This window comes from Hibiscus syriacus, unplaced genomic scaffold (genome assembly GCF_006381635.1).
Source record: "Hibiscus syriacus cultivar Baekdansim isolate YM2019G1 unplaced genomic scaffold, ASM638163v2 tig00110893_pilon, whole genome shotgun sequence".
Classification (NCBI taxonomy): Eukaryota; Viridiplantae; Streptophyta; class Magnoliopsida; order Malvales; family Malvaceae; genus Hibiscus; species Hibiscus syriacus.
Window position 1 is genome coordinate 1,140,021 of NW_024062901.1, and position 20,479 is coordinate 1,160,499.

General features: G+C 36.5%; 1 protein-coding gene and 1 pseudogene across 1 annotated transcript; one reads left to right on the plus strand and one right to left on the minus strand.

The window, feature by feature from the left end:
- Nucleotides 1–286: 286 nt before the first annotated feature.
- On the minus strand, nucleotides 287–1,218 carry LOC120145710 (glycine-rich RNA-binding protein GRP1A-like). The gene is made up of 2 exons (XM_039159470.1): nucleotides 1,053–1,218; nucleotides 287–762 (listed from the first exon to the last, which is right to left on the minus strand). Exons 1-2 carry the CDS (start codon nucleotides 1,164–1,166, stop codon nucleotides 367–369), a joined length of 510 nt encoding a protein of 169 aa, XP_039015401.1. The 5' UTR covers nucleotides 1,167–1,218; the 3' UTR covers nucleotides 287–366.
- Nucleotides 1,219–7,709: 6,491 nt separating this feature from the next.
- Nucleotides 7,710–15,779, plus strand: LOC120145757 (annotated as a pseudogene).
- Nucleotides 15,780–20,479: the final 4,700 nt, after the last annotated feature.

Consider the following 20,479-nt stretch of genomic DNA (forward strand, 5'->3'; position numbering starts at 1 on the left):
TAATAATCGAAATCATCGTCTACATGATTTCTTCGAAAATGTAATAATAAAGGATTCTAATTAACAATAAATAGACTAAAAACTGCTTCTGAATTAAAAATACTAGAAACGGTCAACCTACTTAAGATTTATTTTTGATTTGAAATGATTTTTGGGTGAATACTGTATTGCTTCATTCCATTTTTGATGTTTTTAAAAGATAACGGTGACAGATAAGAATAAGCATCGGTCAAAAACATGATAACAGAACCCAAACAGCCCGATAACAGAAACAGAGAACCATAGAGCCAATATCGAATCAAAATACTACCATAACATTTCCTAATCACGATTTTAGAGGCTACAGCCCAACCATAAACCTAAAACTTAAGATCTCCAGTTGCCGGAGTCACCGCCTCCTCTTGAGTATCGGGAACCACCACCTCCGTAACCTCCTTCACGGCGACCACCTCCATATCCACCACCACCATATCCTCCACCGCTACCATATCCACCTCCTTCACGGTGTCCACCGCCGCCATATCCTCCTTGTCGACCTCCATAACCACCGTCTCCACCACCGCGGTTGTATCCACCGTTTCCTCCTCCAAAACCACCGCCACCTCCTCCGCTTCGGCGTGATTGAGCTTCGTTGACGGTAATATTCCTTCCGTCAAGATTCTGACCGTTCATTCCTTCGATGGCGTCCCTCATAGCCTTCTCGTCACGGAAAGTAACGAATCCGAATCCTCTTGATCTTCCAGTCTCACGATCATTGATGATCTAACATAAGAGCAGATAAATAATCAATTAAGTGGACAAAATCACAAAAATAAAAAGAGAAAAACAAAGAATATTTTTCGAACCGATCAATCTTCGGCCCAAGGGGATGAAGAAAGAACGTACCGGTTAGAGAATTAAAAGAGAACAGTAACAAGAAGAGTATCAAGTAACAAGTAACAAGAAGCAGTAACACAAAATAACAGATCAAGGATCACAGATCATAGACATGGAAGGCCCAGTTCGGGTCGGATCGAGTCAGATCTGGAGTCCAATCACAGCAACAAACGGACCTTCGATTCGACAATTTCACCAAAGGTACTGAAGGCTTCTTCAAGGGCCCGGTCGTCGGTGGCCCATGCGAGCCCTCCGACGAAGCACCGGAACTCAACATCAGCGGCGGCCATGACGTAAAACACTAAAAACAGGAACAAAGAGATATTGAAGAGGGGGATTTGATGGTTTGGATCGAAAATCAAGCAGCCTAAACCATGATTTTATAGATAGAGTGTCGGGGGTTGAACTAGGGTTAAGTGGACCCGGATACAGCGAATTACGGTTAGTTTAACCATGGTTAAAACTACGATGGCCCTGAATAGTAGGGCAGGGCCAGCGGGGGAACTGGTGAAGTGATAAAAATAAACTATGGTTAGTTACGTGGTGACCAAGTCGGATGTGGCCTGTGGGGCCAACAGTCACGTGATTCCCGGGTTGTTTGAAAAAGGCATTAGAAAATATCTCACACCCTGATTGATTGCATTTTGCGTCCACTTGGCACCAAATGTTGTGGCGTTTAAGTCGGCTCTATGTCGGTTGGGCTGAAGACCAAATCGGCCCAATATAGGTACCCTTTTTGTTTTTACCTATTTTTTCTCTTAATAAATATTTATTTATATTTAAATACTATAACATAAATCTTATAAAAATTTACATAATTTACTTAAAAATCACAAAATCACTAAAATAAATGCAATTTTAAGTATAAGTAGAAACAAATTTTTATTAAAATATTAAATCCCAAAGTACTTAGAGGGTCAATTTATTTTATTTATTTAGTCATGATTAATTTGAAGTAAGTACGAGGTAATATTTATTTAAAGATAACTTTTAACTTTTTGACAATGAATGCTTACACCCTTAGTGCTCGAACCCAAATCCTCAAAAGATATCAATAAGTTCTGTATTAAGAGACCACTTAATTCATGCTTAGAAGATCAATTTAAAATGTTATAACTTAACCCAAATATTACATTTTATTCTTATCATAAATTTCAGATAAAGTAAGATGTTGTTGAGGCTATATCAAAGAGTTATATCGGTTAGATGGCTAATCTAACAAATGAAAACCTTCAGTCTTCTAATCATTTGTAAAAATAATAATACATAAATGAAATACGAATGATCTTTTGGTACTTATTTGATTAAAAATTGTGTATAAGGGTCAAGAATATATCATAATTGATTATTTGGATAATTTTTTGATAATTTAAATAACTTTGGTCGTATATTTCAAAATCAAATTCCTTGAAAAACTAGATTATTTAATTTAAATTATTTACTTGATTTGATTAAAAATAAATAATTCAAATAATGTAAACTTATATTTAAATTTATTTTTTAAGCACGAACCAAACGACTTTGCCAATAAAAGAATTATTATTATTTTTTGATGTATCAGATTCAAACACTAGAAATATCATGAGTACGAGTGTCCAATATCAAATGGTTGAGGGATATCTTTGAATATACTTCTTATATCTACCCTAAAAAAAATTTGCTTAGTTTTTGCGTGTGTTTGGGTGCGGGAATTATAAGGATTGTTATGTTACTTATCAACCTTTGTGTTTGTCACCATTCGTGTGTACTATTAATCATGCAGAGATCATTGTTTCCATTGGATTTGCGTTTACTCAAAGACTCCATGGATTACAAACTTAGAGTGACTTCAAAGGTTCCCCTTCTTTACCCAATTCTCCATAACTACTATTTCAAGAGACACACTCATAAATTTTGAATTTAATGCATTAAAGAAGTACAAAACACATTAAAATTTAAAAAAAATATTAATTTTAAAATGTATTAGAGTATTCCCTCTTCAAGTTTAAAATTTTAAAAGCTCCATAATAATTTGTTTTTTATGTTAAAAATTGATGATTTAGTTTCCAACAAAAAGTATAGAATTGGTAAAGAATGATAGTGTAAAATGAAATTCAATAATACTATTTTTAAGGGACAATTGATAATAATTGAGATTTGTCTTCGCTAGGAAGTTCTATAGTGCGACACCTTTAATATATAATAAAAAATATGTTATTGGTTTTGTTATTATTTAAATAAAAAAACCGATAAAAAATTACTTAAAATATTATTATTTCTACCTAAAACATTAATTTTTTTAACATTTCTGATAAAACACATAATAATAAAAAAATCAATAGAAATAATAATAATTTCGATAATTTTTTACTGGTTTTATTATTTAAATAATAACAAAATTAATAACATATTTTTTAATTGTATATTGAGTCTGCCACACGCAACCATTTCACGTCTTCGCTGCTATCATCAATGGTATTCTTAACTACCATTGGGACTTACAATTATTCCACTAATAATAATAAAAAAGAAAACAAAGTGATATGTTGAGTTTCAACAATAAAAAGAAATATTGAGTTTTTAAAATAAGAATAAAGGGTTTTGGTATTGTCACGGGCCGTGGGCCGAACGACCCCGCAAACTTTAACTATGATATTGCGATAATTTGACTTTGAAAATTCTAAAGATATGACAGTATAAATATTAAAACAATAATGTGAGAAAACGGAGAACCAAAAGCATGAACCCCAAAGCAGGGCAATCATTAATTTATTATGCAATACAAATCAGCCTGCAAAGTCAGAGTTTGTATTTTTCGTTTTGGTTAGTGGTACAAACATGTAAACTAAGATGACAAATGAGTATAATTTCGTGGATTCTATATCGTATCCGTTTTAATTGGGAAGGGAATGAGTATAATTTTAGTGGGTAGTGAACGAGTGTGGATTTAGAAAGTGGTACCCGTCGCGGGTAGTAAGCGGGTAATGGGTTTGAGACCTTACCCGCCCTGCATCCGCCCCACATCTGCTTGCCCAATAAAATATCAATTAAATTTTGAACTATTATGAATTTAGGTGTAATTTTAGAGACTAATTTATAAATCCTAATATTGTATAAGATATAACTTGTAATTTAACCAAATATTAGGGATAAGTTTATGCATAATTTTTTTTTCTTTCAAACCTCTCATTACTGCACCGATCTTTCAAACCTCTGGTCTCTACTCTCCAGCTTATTTAGGTACGTTTCTTCCCTTTTTACTTGAAATTTAATTTTTGTAAGAGTCATTTCCGTAGTCATTTTGTTTTAAGATCCTCTGCATTTCGTTTTAAGAGTTTAATTTTTATTTGCTCGTACTAATTTTTAATTATTTTTTAGATTCATCTCAAAATTTGTTTTAAGTTTAATTTTATAATGTTCTGCAAAATAGTATCTTGTCACTGAGAAGCCACGTTTTAGGCCAATAGAGTCAGATCGTTACTTCTCAAACCTCCATTTTTAATGCCGCTGAATAGAATTAAGTGTTAAGAGATTCAATGTCTTCCTTGTGCTATATTACTTTCCCCTGTTTTAGGCCAATAGAGTCAAGTAAGCATCTTTTTTTTTTTGGATGTGTCAAGTAAGCTTCTTTAGTTCGGTATAGTAATATCATTTGTTTTTTTGCTTCTAATCTCTACCGAGAATCATGTTTTAGGCACCTCCTAAACTATATCTTGAAATGAAACACCAAATTTACTGCTTTTCTTATTGTTAACATATAAATAGATGAGTTAATGAATGTTCTACCCACATCTTTCACATTTATTTATGATAAGTAAATGCATTGAAGAGAAATCTTTGTAATGGTATGGATGTCTTATCGTTTATGGTTAAAAGGTTGCAATTTTTTTTCTCATTTAAAAAGGGCCTATGTTGTATTCTCCTTTATGGAGAGTTGCTATTTTAGGAGGTCTTAAATCATCTTAGTTTGCTTCGACAAAACTTAATTGTTCTCAACTTTTGTTTTGGTTAAATTCGATGATATTTTCTCATGATTTTGATGGAATAGTTTAGTTCAAAGAAAGCAGATTATAGGGAAATATAAATATATAATGTCCTTGAATCATATGCATGTAATTCAATTGCCCTTTCCTTATTCACTAAAAAAACATAGTTTTCTTTCTTTTCTAATCCAATATAGATTTTATTTTTAGATAACATAGTTATAATTTATAAAGCAAACCGAAGATACGAGAAGTTTGTTGCCTAACATATTTATTCAAGCGAAACATGGTCTGCAAGTCCCATACTGAGTTGTCACCGATCGTTGGCCTGAGCTTGAAGTACGAAATAGTACACACATATGTGATGCATTCTCTATTCCCATATTTGGTTGAAATCATCATGCATTTATTGAAGAATCACTGTTGTTGGGTAGTGAGTGTGGGAATTAGGGATGGCAAACGGGCGGGGCGGGTGCGGATACCCCCTCCCCCATCCCCATACCCACCTAATATTTTTCATTCCACCACCCACCCACCACTCATGATGGGTACAAATTTTCAAATCCACATCCGCCCACGCGGGTACATTTTCAAATCTATCCCCACACCCACTACCCACTAGTGACATACCCATCTAGACCCGCCTGACAACAAACTAATGGGATGTTGGAGTTGGTTCCCAGACAGTTCGTGATGGGGTAGCAGCGCATGCTTCAATTTGTCAGAGGAGTGGCTCTACGAATGTTATGGAGACAAATTGTAGGGAGCATGTAGTCGCAGAGTTTGATTGTTGAGTTGCTTTCGATGTTAATGCTCATAGTGCGCCTAATATGGGTTGTGAAGGGCTAAACATGAAAACTGTTGCTTTTGATGTTAATGCTTATAGTACGGCTAATTTGTGTTTGGATGGGCAGCATGGGCTAAAGAACATGGAAAGTGAGTGGGATTATGGGTTTAATCAAAGAGCCGGATATTTTCCTAATTAAAGACCAAATTAAAGACTAAATATCCTTAATATTTGGTTAAATTATATGTTATATATTATAAAATATTAAAATTTATAAATTAGTCTCTAAAATTACACCTAAATTCATTATGGTCCAAAATTTAATAGATATTTAGCTGGGCGGGCGGATGTGGTGCGGGCGGATGCAGGGCGGGTAATGTCTCAAATCCATTACCCGCCCACCACCTACGACGGATACCACTTTATAAATCCACACCCGCCCACTACCCGCTAAAATTATATCCATCCCCGCTCCAATTGGAGCGGATGCGGTGCGGAATCCACGAAACTATACCCGTTTGCCATCCCTAATGGGAATGGATTTGAGAATGTATCCGCGTGAGCAGGTGTGGATTTGAAAATTTTTATCCGTCATGGGTGGTGGGCACCCGAATTAAAAAATATTAGGTGGGTATGAGGATGGAGGATGGAGGATGGGGGAGGGGATATCCGCACCCGACCCGCCCGTTTGCCATCCCTACGGTAAAGTCCTTCTATTTATGCTTTCTCCTTTTAAATTAACATTAAAACTACGCACAAACTTTAATCAAATATAAATTTTAATTTAAAATATAATATACATTTGATTTTAGTTCGATTCAAGACTGTACACATAAAACTAAATCGATTCATGCTTTAGTGTATGCAACTGAATCCAATAAGTGTTAGACAATGATATCTCATAATTTTATAAGATTTTTCTACAACTCTACTTTTCTCTTACTCCCTTAAATCAATTCAATAAATAAAAATCAATTATAATAATTCAAATGATTTTGCATGTGATCAAATCAAACGATATTGTTTTAATTTGATTAAAGTTAAATCAATCAATTATTTTGTAAGAATAATAAATTGATTAATTTTTAATATCCATAAAACATTTATTTAAAATTTTCTTTTGCAATTAATAATACATATAAAATATAGACGTAATTATTTAAATTTAGATTTTTTTAAATAATATAATGTTTTTAGCACTTAAATCATTCAATGTTTTCTTAAACTAAACTGATATATTAGTTCTTTATAATAATTATCTATTTTTATTAGGTTCAATGGAATATATTAATAAAAATTCTAATAAAAATTCATTGTCTTGAACTCTTATTAATGTAATCTTATCTTGAATATACTGTTTTAATTAAGAAGATATTCTCATTTAATTATTACTAATAATGGCAATTATTTTAAAAATATATGATATTTAAAATACTGATATGGGCATTCTCATAATAACTAATTAACAATACTTTAAGATTTTAATTGTTACATAATTGGGCTTTTCTTTTATTAGGATGAGTTTCTAAATTAAAACACTCACAGAAACAAAATAACACAAGCCAAATCATAAACAAAGTAACATGAGAAGCCCGACAATGAAATAAAGAGAAGTTACAGTGTAGTGCAGTAAGTTTTGTTTGTTCCTTCTAGTTCTAAAGCTTTGCTTTGCTGGCTTGCCGGAGTTCAGACAAAACTCGTTCCGGCGCCGTACCTGTCTCTGTTTTCAGACCAGAATCAAAATTGACTCCTGTTTAAATTTTACCCCACTGCTTCATGCATGTTACTATATTTATATATATTTACCTCAATCAATTTTTTTTTTGGTGGAACAAGGAAAGGGAAAGAGAGAGTGTGAAAAGTGCATCAATTGAGTTTTTGACGGGCCTCCTCCTTCTCCTATCTATCTAGAATTTTGATTAATTCAATCAAAATTAGTACTTTTTATTTACTACTACTACTACTACTTTTTTCCCCTTCTTTTCTGTCTCTTACCCCTTTTGTCAACTGAAGAAACTGAAGGAATTAGAGAGAGAAAGAAAAAAGTAGGTAGAGAGAGAGAGAGAGGAAAAAAGACAGCCAATAAGGAGAAGAGAAGTTGATACAGATTGGTTACCAACAGTTTTGAAGTTTTTTCTTTCTTTTTTTAAAAAAAATTAGAGCTTTGATGCATCGAAGGTAAGAGCTTTTCTAGACGATTCCTTTTTCTTTGTTCCTTCTAAAGTGGGGTTTTTTGGGGTCAAATTTTCATTACATGTATTAAGAGTAGAGAGAAAGGGGGGAGAAAAAAAGAAAAGAGTTTTGATGATTGGGGGTTAGAGTTAGACTCCATGAGCCATGGTGGATCAGGGTAGCATAGGAGTCGTAGCTTTGTTATATCTCTTGTTGTTACTGTTATTTGGGTTTACATTTGAGCAACAAGTGCAGCAGCAGCAGCGGCTGAGTTCAGGCATTGAGTTTACTGCTTTGTTTGAACTCAGATCCTCTTTGGGGCTTAGAAGCAGAGACTGGCCTAGAAAAGTTGACCTTTGTACCAGTTGGAACGGTATAACATGTGAGAATGCCAGTGTTACTTCCATTAACATTTCCGGTTTTAGAAGAACAAGGGTTGGCAGACAAAACCCGCGGTTAGCCGTCGATTCGCTTGTGAATTTTACGCATTTGGTTTCGTTTAATGCATCTAGATTCTTGCTTCCTGGTTCCATCCCTGATTGGTTTGGCCAAAGGCTGTTGACGTTGCATGTGTTGGATCTCAGGTCTTGTAATGTCTCAGGTGTTATACCTTTGAGTATTGGTAATTTGACTAATTTAACTGGTCTATACTTGTCTGATAATAGGCTGACCGGGCAGATTCCTTCAACTTTGGGTCGGTTGTCACGCCTTTTACTTCTTGATCTTTCCAAGAACTTGTTCACTGGATCTATTCCATCATCACTCTTTTCGCTAAGGAATTTAACAAGACTTGACATTTCCTCGAATAACTTAACGGGGTCAATTCCTCCTGGCGTTGGATCGCTTTCGAAGCTACGAAGTCTGAATCTTTCGAGCAATCGTTTAACGTTTTCAATACCTGCACAACTTGGGGACCTTGAGAGCTTGGTTGACCTTGATCTCAGCAGCAATGTTTTGTCAGGGTCAGTGCCACCAGATCTTAGAGGGCTAAGGAATTTGCGGAGAATGGTCTTCGGGAACAATGGTCTCAGAGGGTCTCTGCCGGTCGGGTTGTTCCCTGCCCCAAGTCAGTTGCAGGTTATAGTTCTGAGAAACAATAGTTTCAATGGTACTGTTCCTGAATTATTATGGTCAATACGTGAGCTGAACCTGCTCGATATCTCTCAGAATAATTTCACAGGGAAGCTTCCTAATTCTACTTTGAATGATAATGCCACTGCTTCTGTACTTAACGTTTCACAGAACAAGTTTTATGGAGGTCTCACAACTGTACTTCGAAGGTTTAGGTCTATTGACTTGTCTGGAAACTATTTTGAAGGCACGGTTCCAGGCTATCTGCAGGACAATTCGTTTCTTAGCACTAACTGTCTCCAAAATCTGTCAAGCCAGAGGACTTTAATGCAGTGTGTATCATTCTATGCCGAGAGGGGCCTGAGTTTTGATAATTTTGGACGCCCAAATTCCTCAGAACCTCCTGCGTCCGAAAGAGGAAGCAGCAACAGAAGTACGATTATATTGGCTGCAGTCTTGGGAGGAGCTGGGCTTGTCGCCCTACTAATCCTGTTGTTATTGCTGGTTCTATGTGTCCTTAAAAGGAGCAGCACAAGGAATCATAGAGGAGTTGACGTGGGAGCAGTTCCTGCTAGAGAAATACCTCCTTCGCCGGGAGTACAGATTAATTTTTCGAGTCTAGGTGATCTATTTACCTACCAGCAACTTCTTGAAGCCACTGGTGATTTCAATGATGCAAACCTCATCAAGCACGGTCATTCTGGAGATCTCTTCAGGGGTATCTTAAAAGGCGGGCTTCCCGTTGTCATCAAAAGGATTGATTTGCAGTCGATTAGAAAGGAAGCATACCTTTCGGAATTGGAGTTTTTTAGTAAAGTTTCACACCCACGAATTGTTCCCCTATTGGGACATTGTTTAGAGAGAGAGAATGAGAAATTCTTGGTTTATAAATATATGCCGAATGGGGACTTGTCAGGTTCGTTGTACAGGAAAAAAATCCGGAGGATGATAGTTTACAGTCATTAGATTGGATAACAAGATTGAAAATTGCTATAGGAGCCGCAGAAGGCCTATCTCATCTGCATCATGAATGCACGCCACCCCTTGTCCACAGGTATTTTTAGAGCTTCTCATTTTATGCTTAAACTGCCTTCAGTTACTGCATGATGCTTTTCTTATGCATATCATAACTTCTCTGTGAATGGGATATCGAGAAACTTAAAAAACTTGCAGTGACATGTTTTCTTTTTGTTGTTGAAGAGATGTTCAAGCTAGCAGTATACTTCTCGATGATAAGTTTGAAGTTAGAATGGGGAGCCTGACCGAGGTCTGCACACATGAAGGTGATGGTCATCAAAACAGAATCACACGATTACTGCGCTTGCCACAGTGAGTATTCTGTACAATTGTATCTATTTATAGATTTTTTTCAGAATGTTGATTGTTGTATATCACTTTTTTGACTTATTTTTTAGGGTTCCCTACACTTAATAATGAACATCACTTACTCTTTTTTAGCAAAAAGAAGCTCAGGATTAAAATGTCTCATAGTTTTCGGATGGAGAATATAATTCAACAGTGCGGTACTTCTGCATTGTTCTATGTTTTAGCTAAACACAATGGACTAATAAAACATGGTCTCATGAATGAACTTTTAGACACTTAATTCTTATTTGCTCGGTTCTGAGGTTTGCTTCTTTCTGGTCCCCTGCATATATTTTCTGGATGCAAGTGTGTTTCCTCGACTCGAAAGGATAAACCCAAGTGCAGGCTTTAATGTCTGATGCAGTAGAGTTATGGCATTTTACATGTTAAATAAAAATGTTACATTTCGATATGGATCAAGGATACATGCGTGTTTAGATGTTTCAAGCTGTAGCGATGCCAAACACATATACATCGAGAAGTAATTATCAAATAGCATTTAAGATTTTTCTGTCTTCGTTTCCTCTTTATTAATTTTATTACTGTTTCAAACGTCAAGTTGTATTTGTTGCTTTCTATGCTTGTTTAATTGATAAAGGTCGTAATGTGGTTTTATTCGTTGTTGAGTACAGGTCATCTGAACAAGGTTCTTTAGGTATGTGCACATTTCACTTGTAAAAATTCACGAATATTTAGATCTCAATTGTTATCTCCGACATAATATTCGTAAATTTGACTGACCTTACCTTCTTGGGTGATTTCCGAATACGAGCAAAGCTTAGGAGCGTAGAATTATCGCTAAAACTTTTTTCTCATAAAATCTGAAAGCTTTTCTGAAATTTCTTTTCTGAAATTTCTTTTCATTTTGTTCAATGGGCAGGTTCATCTACAGCAATATGTGCCTACGATGTTTACTGCTTCGGGAAAGTTTTACTTGGGCTGGTAACCGGTAAGATGGACATCGGTGCATCGAGTGATACCCAGACAAAGGAATGGTTAGAACAAACACTACTATGCATCAGTATTTATGAAAAGGAACTTGTGACGAAAATTCTGGACCCGTCTCTTCTTGTGGATGACGATCTATTGGAGGAAGTCTGGGCCATGGCCATTGTTGCGAGGTCTTGTCTTAATTCGAAACCTTCAAGACGGCCGCCGATGAGATATATTCTAAAAGCTTTGGAAAATCCTTTGAGGGTGGTTAAGGAAGATACTTCAAGCTCAGCAATGCTTAGAACAACCTCCTCTAGAGGATCTTGGAATGCTTCATTTTTTGGTAGTTGGCGTCAAAGCTCTTTGGACGTAGCCGTTAATCCTGCAGCCTCCACTACTAGAGCTGAAGGGGGAAGTAGTTTCAAGCACTCGGTAACAACGGGTTCGCAGGGCGGTGCTCAGAATGGTGGAGGTGACCATTCATCCTCACATATATGGCATTCAAGGGAGATATGCCCGGAGCCACTGGAACCACAACAAGATATAGAACGGCAGGATCAATACTAGCAGAGAGGTTAAATTTGTTCTAGAATTCTTTCTTAATAAGACGACAGGCTTCCCATTCGAGTGCCTGCTGTGGTTGAGCACCTGATGAAGCTCTTCATAGGTAAATAGGATTTCCAAGGTGATATTTGTGCATCGCATCGGAAGGGCTCCGAGGATATACAAATCTTCTTAAGATGTTTATTAAAACAACAGAGTTCCGCATAGTCGGTCCGGTAGACAGCCATTGACAAGTAGTGGTTTGAATTTGTTTGACAGCTTGTTTCAGGGTAAAAGCAAGCTACAATTTTTATGTGATTTGAGCTTGTGTTTGTGGTCCCTTTGTGAAATGTAAATTGTAATTGTCTAGGATTGCTTCATCCAGATGAGATTTTCAGCTGTTCTGGAAAAAATGACATGAAAATGAACAAGAGATTCTTTTGGGCATTTCAATGGAGAAATGTAGTACCAACTGAGAAAGAGTGGCAATGTTTGGTGCAAGTCGTATATGTATAAAGTATTTGTTGTCCTTTCAATTTGGTCATCTCAAAATTGCATGCAAGTTTGGTGAGAAAGCTTACATTATACAAAATGGAATTAGACAAAGAGGGCAATGGAAGTGCATTTTCACTTGTTATGATAGAGTGATGAAGATCAACTTTTACTAGATTAAAAGAGAAGGGTTAAATGTCAAACTTAAGTATAGTAGAGGGATTAAAGCCGTAATTTGATAATTTCAAAATGAGAAAGAATTTGCGGAAAAGGAAACTATGAAACACCACTACACTCACGTGATATTTTTTTTTATAAATTTAAACAAATTCATATTGATTTATCTATTTTTTTAAAATTAAATATATAATAGTAGAAACTTTATATGTACAAATTATATCATAACTTTTCGTTTAAAAAAGTAATTGACGTCGTGCTCTCTTAGCTTGGGAAAAGGAAATGAAGATTGAAACAATCAAATGTGAAAATATCCGTAATCATCTATCCAACCAATAGCAGCTAAATCTCTAAAAATATATGTGAATAGAGAGAGACAACACCATTAACAAAGTAGTTGTTGACTTAAGAACCATTCAAATTAGTCTCTCTGTTAGGCAAAACTTCCATCGATGAAAACGAATGAGACTTGCAAGAACCAAATTCATTATTGAGAAAAGCCTCGAGTAAACTCCGTTTTGCACACATTTGTCAGCGCCTTCCGCTACACCCGTTACGGCTGCAATAGCACCCGCGACGACCGCAATCGCGGTAAAAACGAAATGACCGAAAATGCTACCGCAACCGCGATTTAAAACCCTGTGAATGGGATGCTGGATTCGATACCAGAGTATGACACTACTGAAGATCAGAAAGAAGCTAGCCCTTTGCAGGTATTTATTTGTTAACATTTGAATTTCAAGTTCTTCAAAAGAAATCTCACCATTTCCCCCTTTGCTGCTCAACTGATATGTTATCCTAGCCATTCATCACATGCTATAAATTGTACCATCTGACGAAACTTCTTACTGAGAATCAATCTTTCCTTCAAATAGGCAGCAGGATATGATAGGTACATACTTTTAATTCAAAAGGTAGTAATCGGATCGGACTAAGCTATGTATGACATTGCTAACAGTTTACGTTACCTAATACAGTACTGGCACAGTTGCATACATCAATCTTATTTCCTATGTCAGTAATCCTTTGTTCAATGCCTGCACATTCTGTTATAGTAGATCTATATAATTGCCTTTGAAAAGGTAGAGAAGGTCCGGATATCATGTTGAGGTCAATCTCATTAAAAAAATCATCATGCTGTTTACAACTGAAAGGTTGGTAGAAATTGTTCTGCCGTAATATCTTTTCTTCTTCGAGATATCCTTTGAGCCTCAAACATCCCTGAGTAGTAATAATTTGGCATGAAGATTTGTTAATTGGTTGGAAGCTAATGACAGAAGTGACTCGGACTATAGTTTAATTTTGTTCACCAACATACCAGTTTAGCACCTGGATGCTAGTATGATAATTATGTGTATATTGGAGTTGTTATGTCTTCCCTCTTCAGATTTGAACCTGAGGTTGATCCAATTGGTGTTAGAGTTCAAACCGAGCATCTGCAACCCATTATCCATTCCCGGTCTGTCACATTTTGTAACAAAAAGAAATGATATAGGGCTTTTTACGAAGTGACTTTGCAAGTGCCAACCATATTGATGTGTTCATATACTTGAATCACAACAATGTATGTCTGACTTAACATTCTGCTTTTCATTTCTCTTGACAGATACCGGATTGCTTGAATTATAAATCAGAAGGTGAAGAACACAGCTATATGTATTCAGGGGTGGATTATTTTGATGGGGAAGATGGGGAGCTGTCTTGGTTCAATGCCGGTGTGAGGGTGGGTGTCGGAATTGGGTTAGGAGTAGGTTTGCTGGTTCGTACCTACCAAGGCACCACCCTGTAACTTTCGAAGACGACTACTGTAACAAACATTTCCCCCCTTTGCTAAATAAGTTCTCCATATTTCCCATGGGCAAACTTAGATGGTGTTGCTAACATATTTTATTTGTGTGGATTAGGAGCTATTAATTTGTGATTAACTGAGAAAAAAAGCCATGAAATAAGGAGATCAATAATAATATGTGTACTCAAAAAACCAACTCACCCACCTAAATGCTCTCAGATGGGGCGAATCTGAGGAATCTACTACTGCGCTTCCGGTGAACCGATCGTCTCTGCAAAGATCTCCTTCATTCTCTCAATTCCAATCTGTTTTTAAGTATTACACGGCTTATTCATGGACTGGCGCAAATTGTTCTCATGCTCCTCTGGGAATCAGCTCCAGTATTTCCCCCCAAATTCTAGAGATGAGGTTCCGACTGTTCATCCTCCGCCTGAAGTGTTTGAAGGCGGAATTAAAGAGTGGAGATTCTCGCTCGTTGGCCAGTTTTTGGGGGTTGCTCCCAAATTTACCACTCTGCAACAGATCACTGATACGCTCTAGAGAAAGCCTTTGCAAGGAGCCAACGTGCAAATCAGCTATGCAGGTAACAATCTTTACCTTTTTTCATTTAGTTCAAACAAGCTAGGAATTGGGTATTGGAGAATGGCCCATGGCACATCTACAACAAACCTTTAATTCTTCATAAATGGGTTTCGAACATGGAAAAGCTGCATCTTGATTTGTCAAAAATTCCTATCTGGGTACACTTATATAATGTTCCCCTTGAATTGTTTTCCGGCGAAGGCTTAAGCTATATCGCTAGTGCCATTGGTTACCCCCTCTCAATGGATTCCATCACTGCCTCTAAAACTAGGTTAGAATTTGCTAAATTGTGTTGAAATAGGGGCGTCTGACACTATTCCTAAGTTTATTGATGTTGTGCTTAACAACGGTCATACCACTTCGATTGCTGTCGAAGTTCCATGGATGCCTCCTAGCTGTAAATTCTGCAAAGTGTTTGGCCATAGTGTTAAAGGATGTAAACATAAACCTACTCCTCAAGCCTCCTCACTGGTTTGGCGGAAAAAAGACCCTGCCCCTCCAATCTCACTGGACATTGAAACTGCTTGTACTGAAGATTTTCTGAATTCAAAGTCTACGGATCCCACTTCTTCTTTGAACAAATCTACAAAGGATAATGATACAGGGAACCATTCTCGCTCAGAATCTCATCATTTTGGAAATGACTCCGATGTTTCGGGTAACCCCATTAAACCAGATTTCTTTCTTACTACTGTTATTGATCAAGGAACTTCTTCTGACCTTATTGTAGAGGGAATTTCCAAAATTCCAAATCAGCCGGGCAATTCAGAAGATATCATTACTGTTTCTCCACTGCTTAATAAAAGAGGTACTGGCAGGCCTGCCAAAGCTCATAATGCATTAATAGGGTCCAGCAACCGATTTGATTTACTAAACTCGATTGATGAGTCACACATTATCTCAGAGAATCAAGGTAAACAAGTAAGAGCAGCAGCTTCTGGTGTAGCAGAATTGATCAAAGAACTAAAATGTAAAAAGAGGGCTCATGTAGACAAATCCAAGCGTTCTACATTGGGAAGTAAAGGAGGGGACTCGGGCTCCTCATCCCACGGAAAATGATCATTTCATTCTGGAATGTAAGAGGATTAAATAATCCTCTTAAACAAGGTCAGGTCCTTCGAAGGGCAGCCCAGAATAATGTACAAATTCTTTGATTGATGGAAACTCGAGTGAAATTAGAAAAATCTGCTGATTTATTAGCTACCTCGTTTGAGAATTGGAATGTGCTCACTAACTACGACTTCGCAGTGAATGGAAGAATATGGTTTTTGTGGAGGAAAGGATTGGATTTATCCTTATGTAATGCTACTGATCAGAGCATCACTGTCAAAGGTCTGTTTAATGGTGTTTCATTTATTATTACCGCAATATATGGTAGTAATAATGGAATTATTAGAAGGCAACTTTGGCAAGAACTACGACATCTTGATTCAAATTTTAGTGACCACCCTTGGATTTTGGGAGGTGACTTCAATGTCATATTGAATAATTATGAAAGTTCTAATCAAGAGCTTACGGATATGATCTCTTCCTCTGATATGTTAGAATTTCAAGAAGTCACTCAGACTTACATCTGTAAGATCATCCTTTCTTTGGCCATACTTATTCCTGGAGTAATAAACAAAGTGACAACTACCTTGCTCGGAAACTTGACAGAGTACTCATCAATCCTATGTGGTTTGAAGCTTTCCCTCATTCTTCTATGGAATTCTTATCTCCTGGTCCTTCTGATCATTGTATGGCAGTGGTGGAGCTTCACAAAGAGGCCCATTTAAATAGACCCAAACCCTTCAAATTTTTCAACTGCTGGACTATTCATCCAGAGTTCCTTAATATTGTTAGCCAATCATGGAATATGGCAGCACAAGCAACCCAATGAAATCTTTTTTCACAAAACTCAAACTCCTCAAAGCTATTATGAAACAACTCAACAAAGACTACTTTAGCGACATCTCGGCGCGAGCAAGGAAGAAAAGAGAAGAACTTGAAAGGCAACAAATTCTTACCTTAAGAGGTGTTGAATCCATTGAGAAAGAACTCGAATTGCAAAGAGAGTTCAACTCTTTAGAAGAAGCTGAGACCATGTTCTTAAAACAAAAAGCTAAATTGCATTGGCTAAAAGAGGGTGACAAATGCACAAAGTTCTTTCACTTGGTCATTGCTACTAAGAACAAGAGACAAACTATAAGGGTCCTTGTCAACAATCGGGGGGAAAGGCTTGAATCTTTTGAGGATATATCCTCGGAAATACTAGAGTTCTTCAAAAATCTTTTAGGTTCCAACGATCCTAAAGTAAAAGATTGTTCTCCTGCACTTCTGAAAGGTCTTATGCTACCAAACTCAATATCATCAGAAGACTTTGAAGCTCTGGTCAAGGAAGTTACTAATGATGAGATCAAAGCTACTATTTTCAGCCAAGGCAATGACAAGGCTCCCGGCCCTGACAGTTTTACTTCTCTATTTTTCAAGAAAGCTTGGCCAGTGATTGGTAATGATGTTACAAAGGAAATAAAGTACTTCTTTCAAGAATCTTTCATTTATCCAGCTTTTAATGCAACCACTATTGCTTTGATTCCAAAACGGCCAAATCCTAGCAAAGTTTATGACTTCCGACCCATTTCATGCTGCTCGGTTATTTACAAGACCATTACAAAGATTCTTGCCAATAGAATGACAAATTTGCTGCCTAAGATTATTGCTCCTAATCAATATGCTTTTGTCAAAGAAAGGAGTATAGTTGATAATACCCTCCTTGCTCAGGAAATTGTCAAAGGATATGGGAGGAAGATCATTTCCCCAAGGTGTGCACTCAAAATCGATCTTCAAAAGGCCTTTGACTCCATCAACTGGGACTTCATTCATGCAATTCTTAAAGCTCTGGATTTACCTCTTAAATTCATCGATTGGATTGTTTCATGTTATACGGATGCTAGATACTCCATTGTCCTCAATGGAAGCTTGGTTGGATATTTTAAGGGAGCTAAGGGAATCAGACAAGGAGATCCTCTATCCCCTACTTTGTTTGTCCTTGTCATGAATGTTCTCTCTAACATCCTCAATAAAGCTGCTCTTAAAGGGATTTTTGCATTCCATCCTAAATGTAGGAAAATTGGACTTACACACTTGTCTTTTGCCGATGACTTGCTAATTTTCTGCAAAGGAAACCTAGAGTCTGTTATGGGAGTCATTATTGTATTGGACTGTTTTTATGAATATTCTGGGTTGAAGCTTAATGCAGGTAAATGCGAGATCTTCACTGCAGGTATTTCAGCTCACAATCTTGATTCAATCATCAATTTTTCTGGTTTCAAACATGGTAGACTGCCTGTTCGATACCTGGGGATTCCACTTGTCACCAGAAAGCTTATTGATAAAGATTGCCAACCACTGCTTGGCAATATCAAGAGCAGAATTCATCAATGGTCTAGGAAGAAAATGAGTTATGCATGCAGGGCTGAGCTTATTAAGACTGTTCTCTACAGCGTTACTAATTATTGGTGCAGGCAGCTAGTATTACCGCAGTCCATTATCAAAAAAATTGAACAATTATGTTCAAGATTTTTCTGGAAAGGATCAGACATTCCTGCTGTTGGCGTAAGAGTGAGTTAGGAGTATATATGTAAACCAAAATCCGAAGGAGGTCTTGGTATAAAGGACATCAAGTCCTGGAACTCGCGGGGGATGGTTCTCTGTGGGTTGCGTGGATCCACAACTACATAATCAGGCAGCATGATTTCTTGACAATGGAAGAACCGCAAAGCGCAAGCTGGAACTTCAAGCGAATGCTGAAAATCAGAAGAGTTGCCCAGGCAGTGCTTGCAACAGCAGCAAAAACCACAACTGATATTTGGAAGGAGATTCGCCCTAAGGAAACTAAAGTCCCATGGCATAAATTAATCTGGTATCCCCTTCATGTCCCGAAGCATAGCTTAATATCTTGGTTGGTTATATTGGATCGACTCCCCACAAAGGACAGATTACAACGCTTTGGTCTTATTACCAACGATCTCTACATATTCTGCTCGGTAGCAAAGGAAACCAGAAACCATCTCTTTACCGAGTGCTCTAAAACTGCTACCATTTGGAGAACAATACTCCAACTTTCTGGTTTGAGTAGGCACTGCCCGACTTGGTCCAATCTGCTGGAGTGGGCGACAACTACATGGAAAGGAAAATCTTTGCTCTCTTGCCTTCTGAAGCTATCCTGGAGCGCTTTTAACTACATCATTTGGGAGGAAAGGAATAGAAGGATATTCAAAGGAACTAGTAGAACCAAAGAGGGAATCATTAATACTATTAAGGAGATAGTTAGATCAATTTTAAGTAATAGGGATGTTAATAGATTAGATAGTATTAATTTAGCTCTTTGTAACCATTGGGGAATAATCTAATTTTGATGAAAATAGATCCCCATCCTTGTTCCTTTGACTGTTTGTTCTGTTAGCAGTTTACTGCTATTTCGGATAATAATTTCTTATTTATCCAAAAAATAATAATAATATGTGATTGAACTGCTGGAATTTGTTCAAAATGTTAATTAAGATACCTGATTTTGGTCTTGCTTCAATGTCCGGTGTGAGGGAGGGTGTCGGAATTGGCCTCAGCGTCTGTGTTGGAATTGGGTTAGGAGTAGGATTTTATTTAGAGTTATAGTAGGATTTTTAGGGGTAGGATTTTATTTAGGGTTTTATTTAGAGTTGTAGTAGGATTTACTTATTAATTTTTTTTTATAATTCCATTCAAATATCCATTAGTCTATTTCACCTGTTTTAAATACTATTTTTTTTAATTATTTTGTTTATTAAAAATTTATGTATTAAAATATATAATGGAGCAAAATTTATTTATAAATTTAATAATTTATAATTACAAATAAAATAATTTAATAATTACAGATCCATGAGTTATAATAGGACTGCATATTTGCTTTTGTTACCGACGATTCATTATACGTACAAAACTATATAAATAAGTCGATCAATTTCGTTCTCCTTCAACTCAACTCCTTGCTGTGCTAAGAAAAACGCAACTCCTCTTCCAAGCCAAAAGCATGGAGCAAAAACCAGTGATTATTCGGCAAGTCTTTGAAGATGAATTGGAGTATGAACTTACGTTAATTCAAAGTGTGATTGTAGACTACCCTATGGTTTCAATCGACACTGAATTTCCTAATACTATTTTCTAAGAGGATAAAGAAATTGTTGTATTGGGAAACCAGCATTTCAACTATTCAATATTGACGCTCTAGACGTGACTCAACTCAGTTTAACTTTTTCAAATGATGAAGGGAATTTATCAGATTTCGATACTCCATTTTACTACATATGGGAGTTCAATTTTAAGAGTTTTAAGAAAAGAAAAAGGAAGGTATTGAGTCAAGAGATTTTACCATGACGTTATGGAGTTTGGGTTATTCAATTACTTAAAGAGGTTTAATGTGGATATTTTTTTATGGTTCTTATGATTTTGGATTCTTGGTAGAGATTTTAACTCAGCAGTCGCTCCTAGATGATATCAATTCTTTTATGGTACAATTGGTTTATCTTTTCGGTGACAAAATATTCGATGTCAAACATATTTTTAAGTGTTCCGGCTTATTGGGTAGTCTGGATAAAGTGGCGAAATAGTTGAACGGTGGTTTGTTTAACTGGGTCGAGCCATCAAGCAGGATCTGATTCTTTACTCACCTTTCAATGTTTGACGGAGTTGAGAGAATTGAATGCTTTTGGA

Bases quoted from the DNA above. Each gene is read 5' to 3' on its own strand.
- LOC120145710 (XM_039159470.1), bottom strand. From the start codon at position 1,166: ATGGCCGCCGCTGATGTTGAGTTCCGGTGCTTCGTCGGAGGGCTCGCA. The intron at 763-1,052 runs GTCCGTTTGTTG...CTCTTATGTTAG, and splicing joins GTGAAATTGTCGAATCGAAG to ATCATCAATGATCGTGAGAC.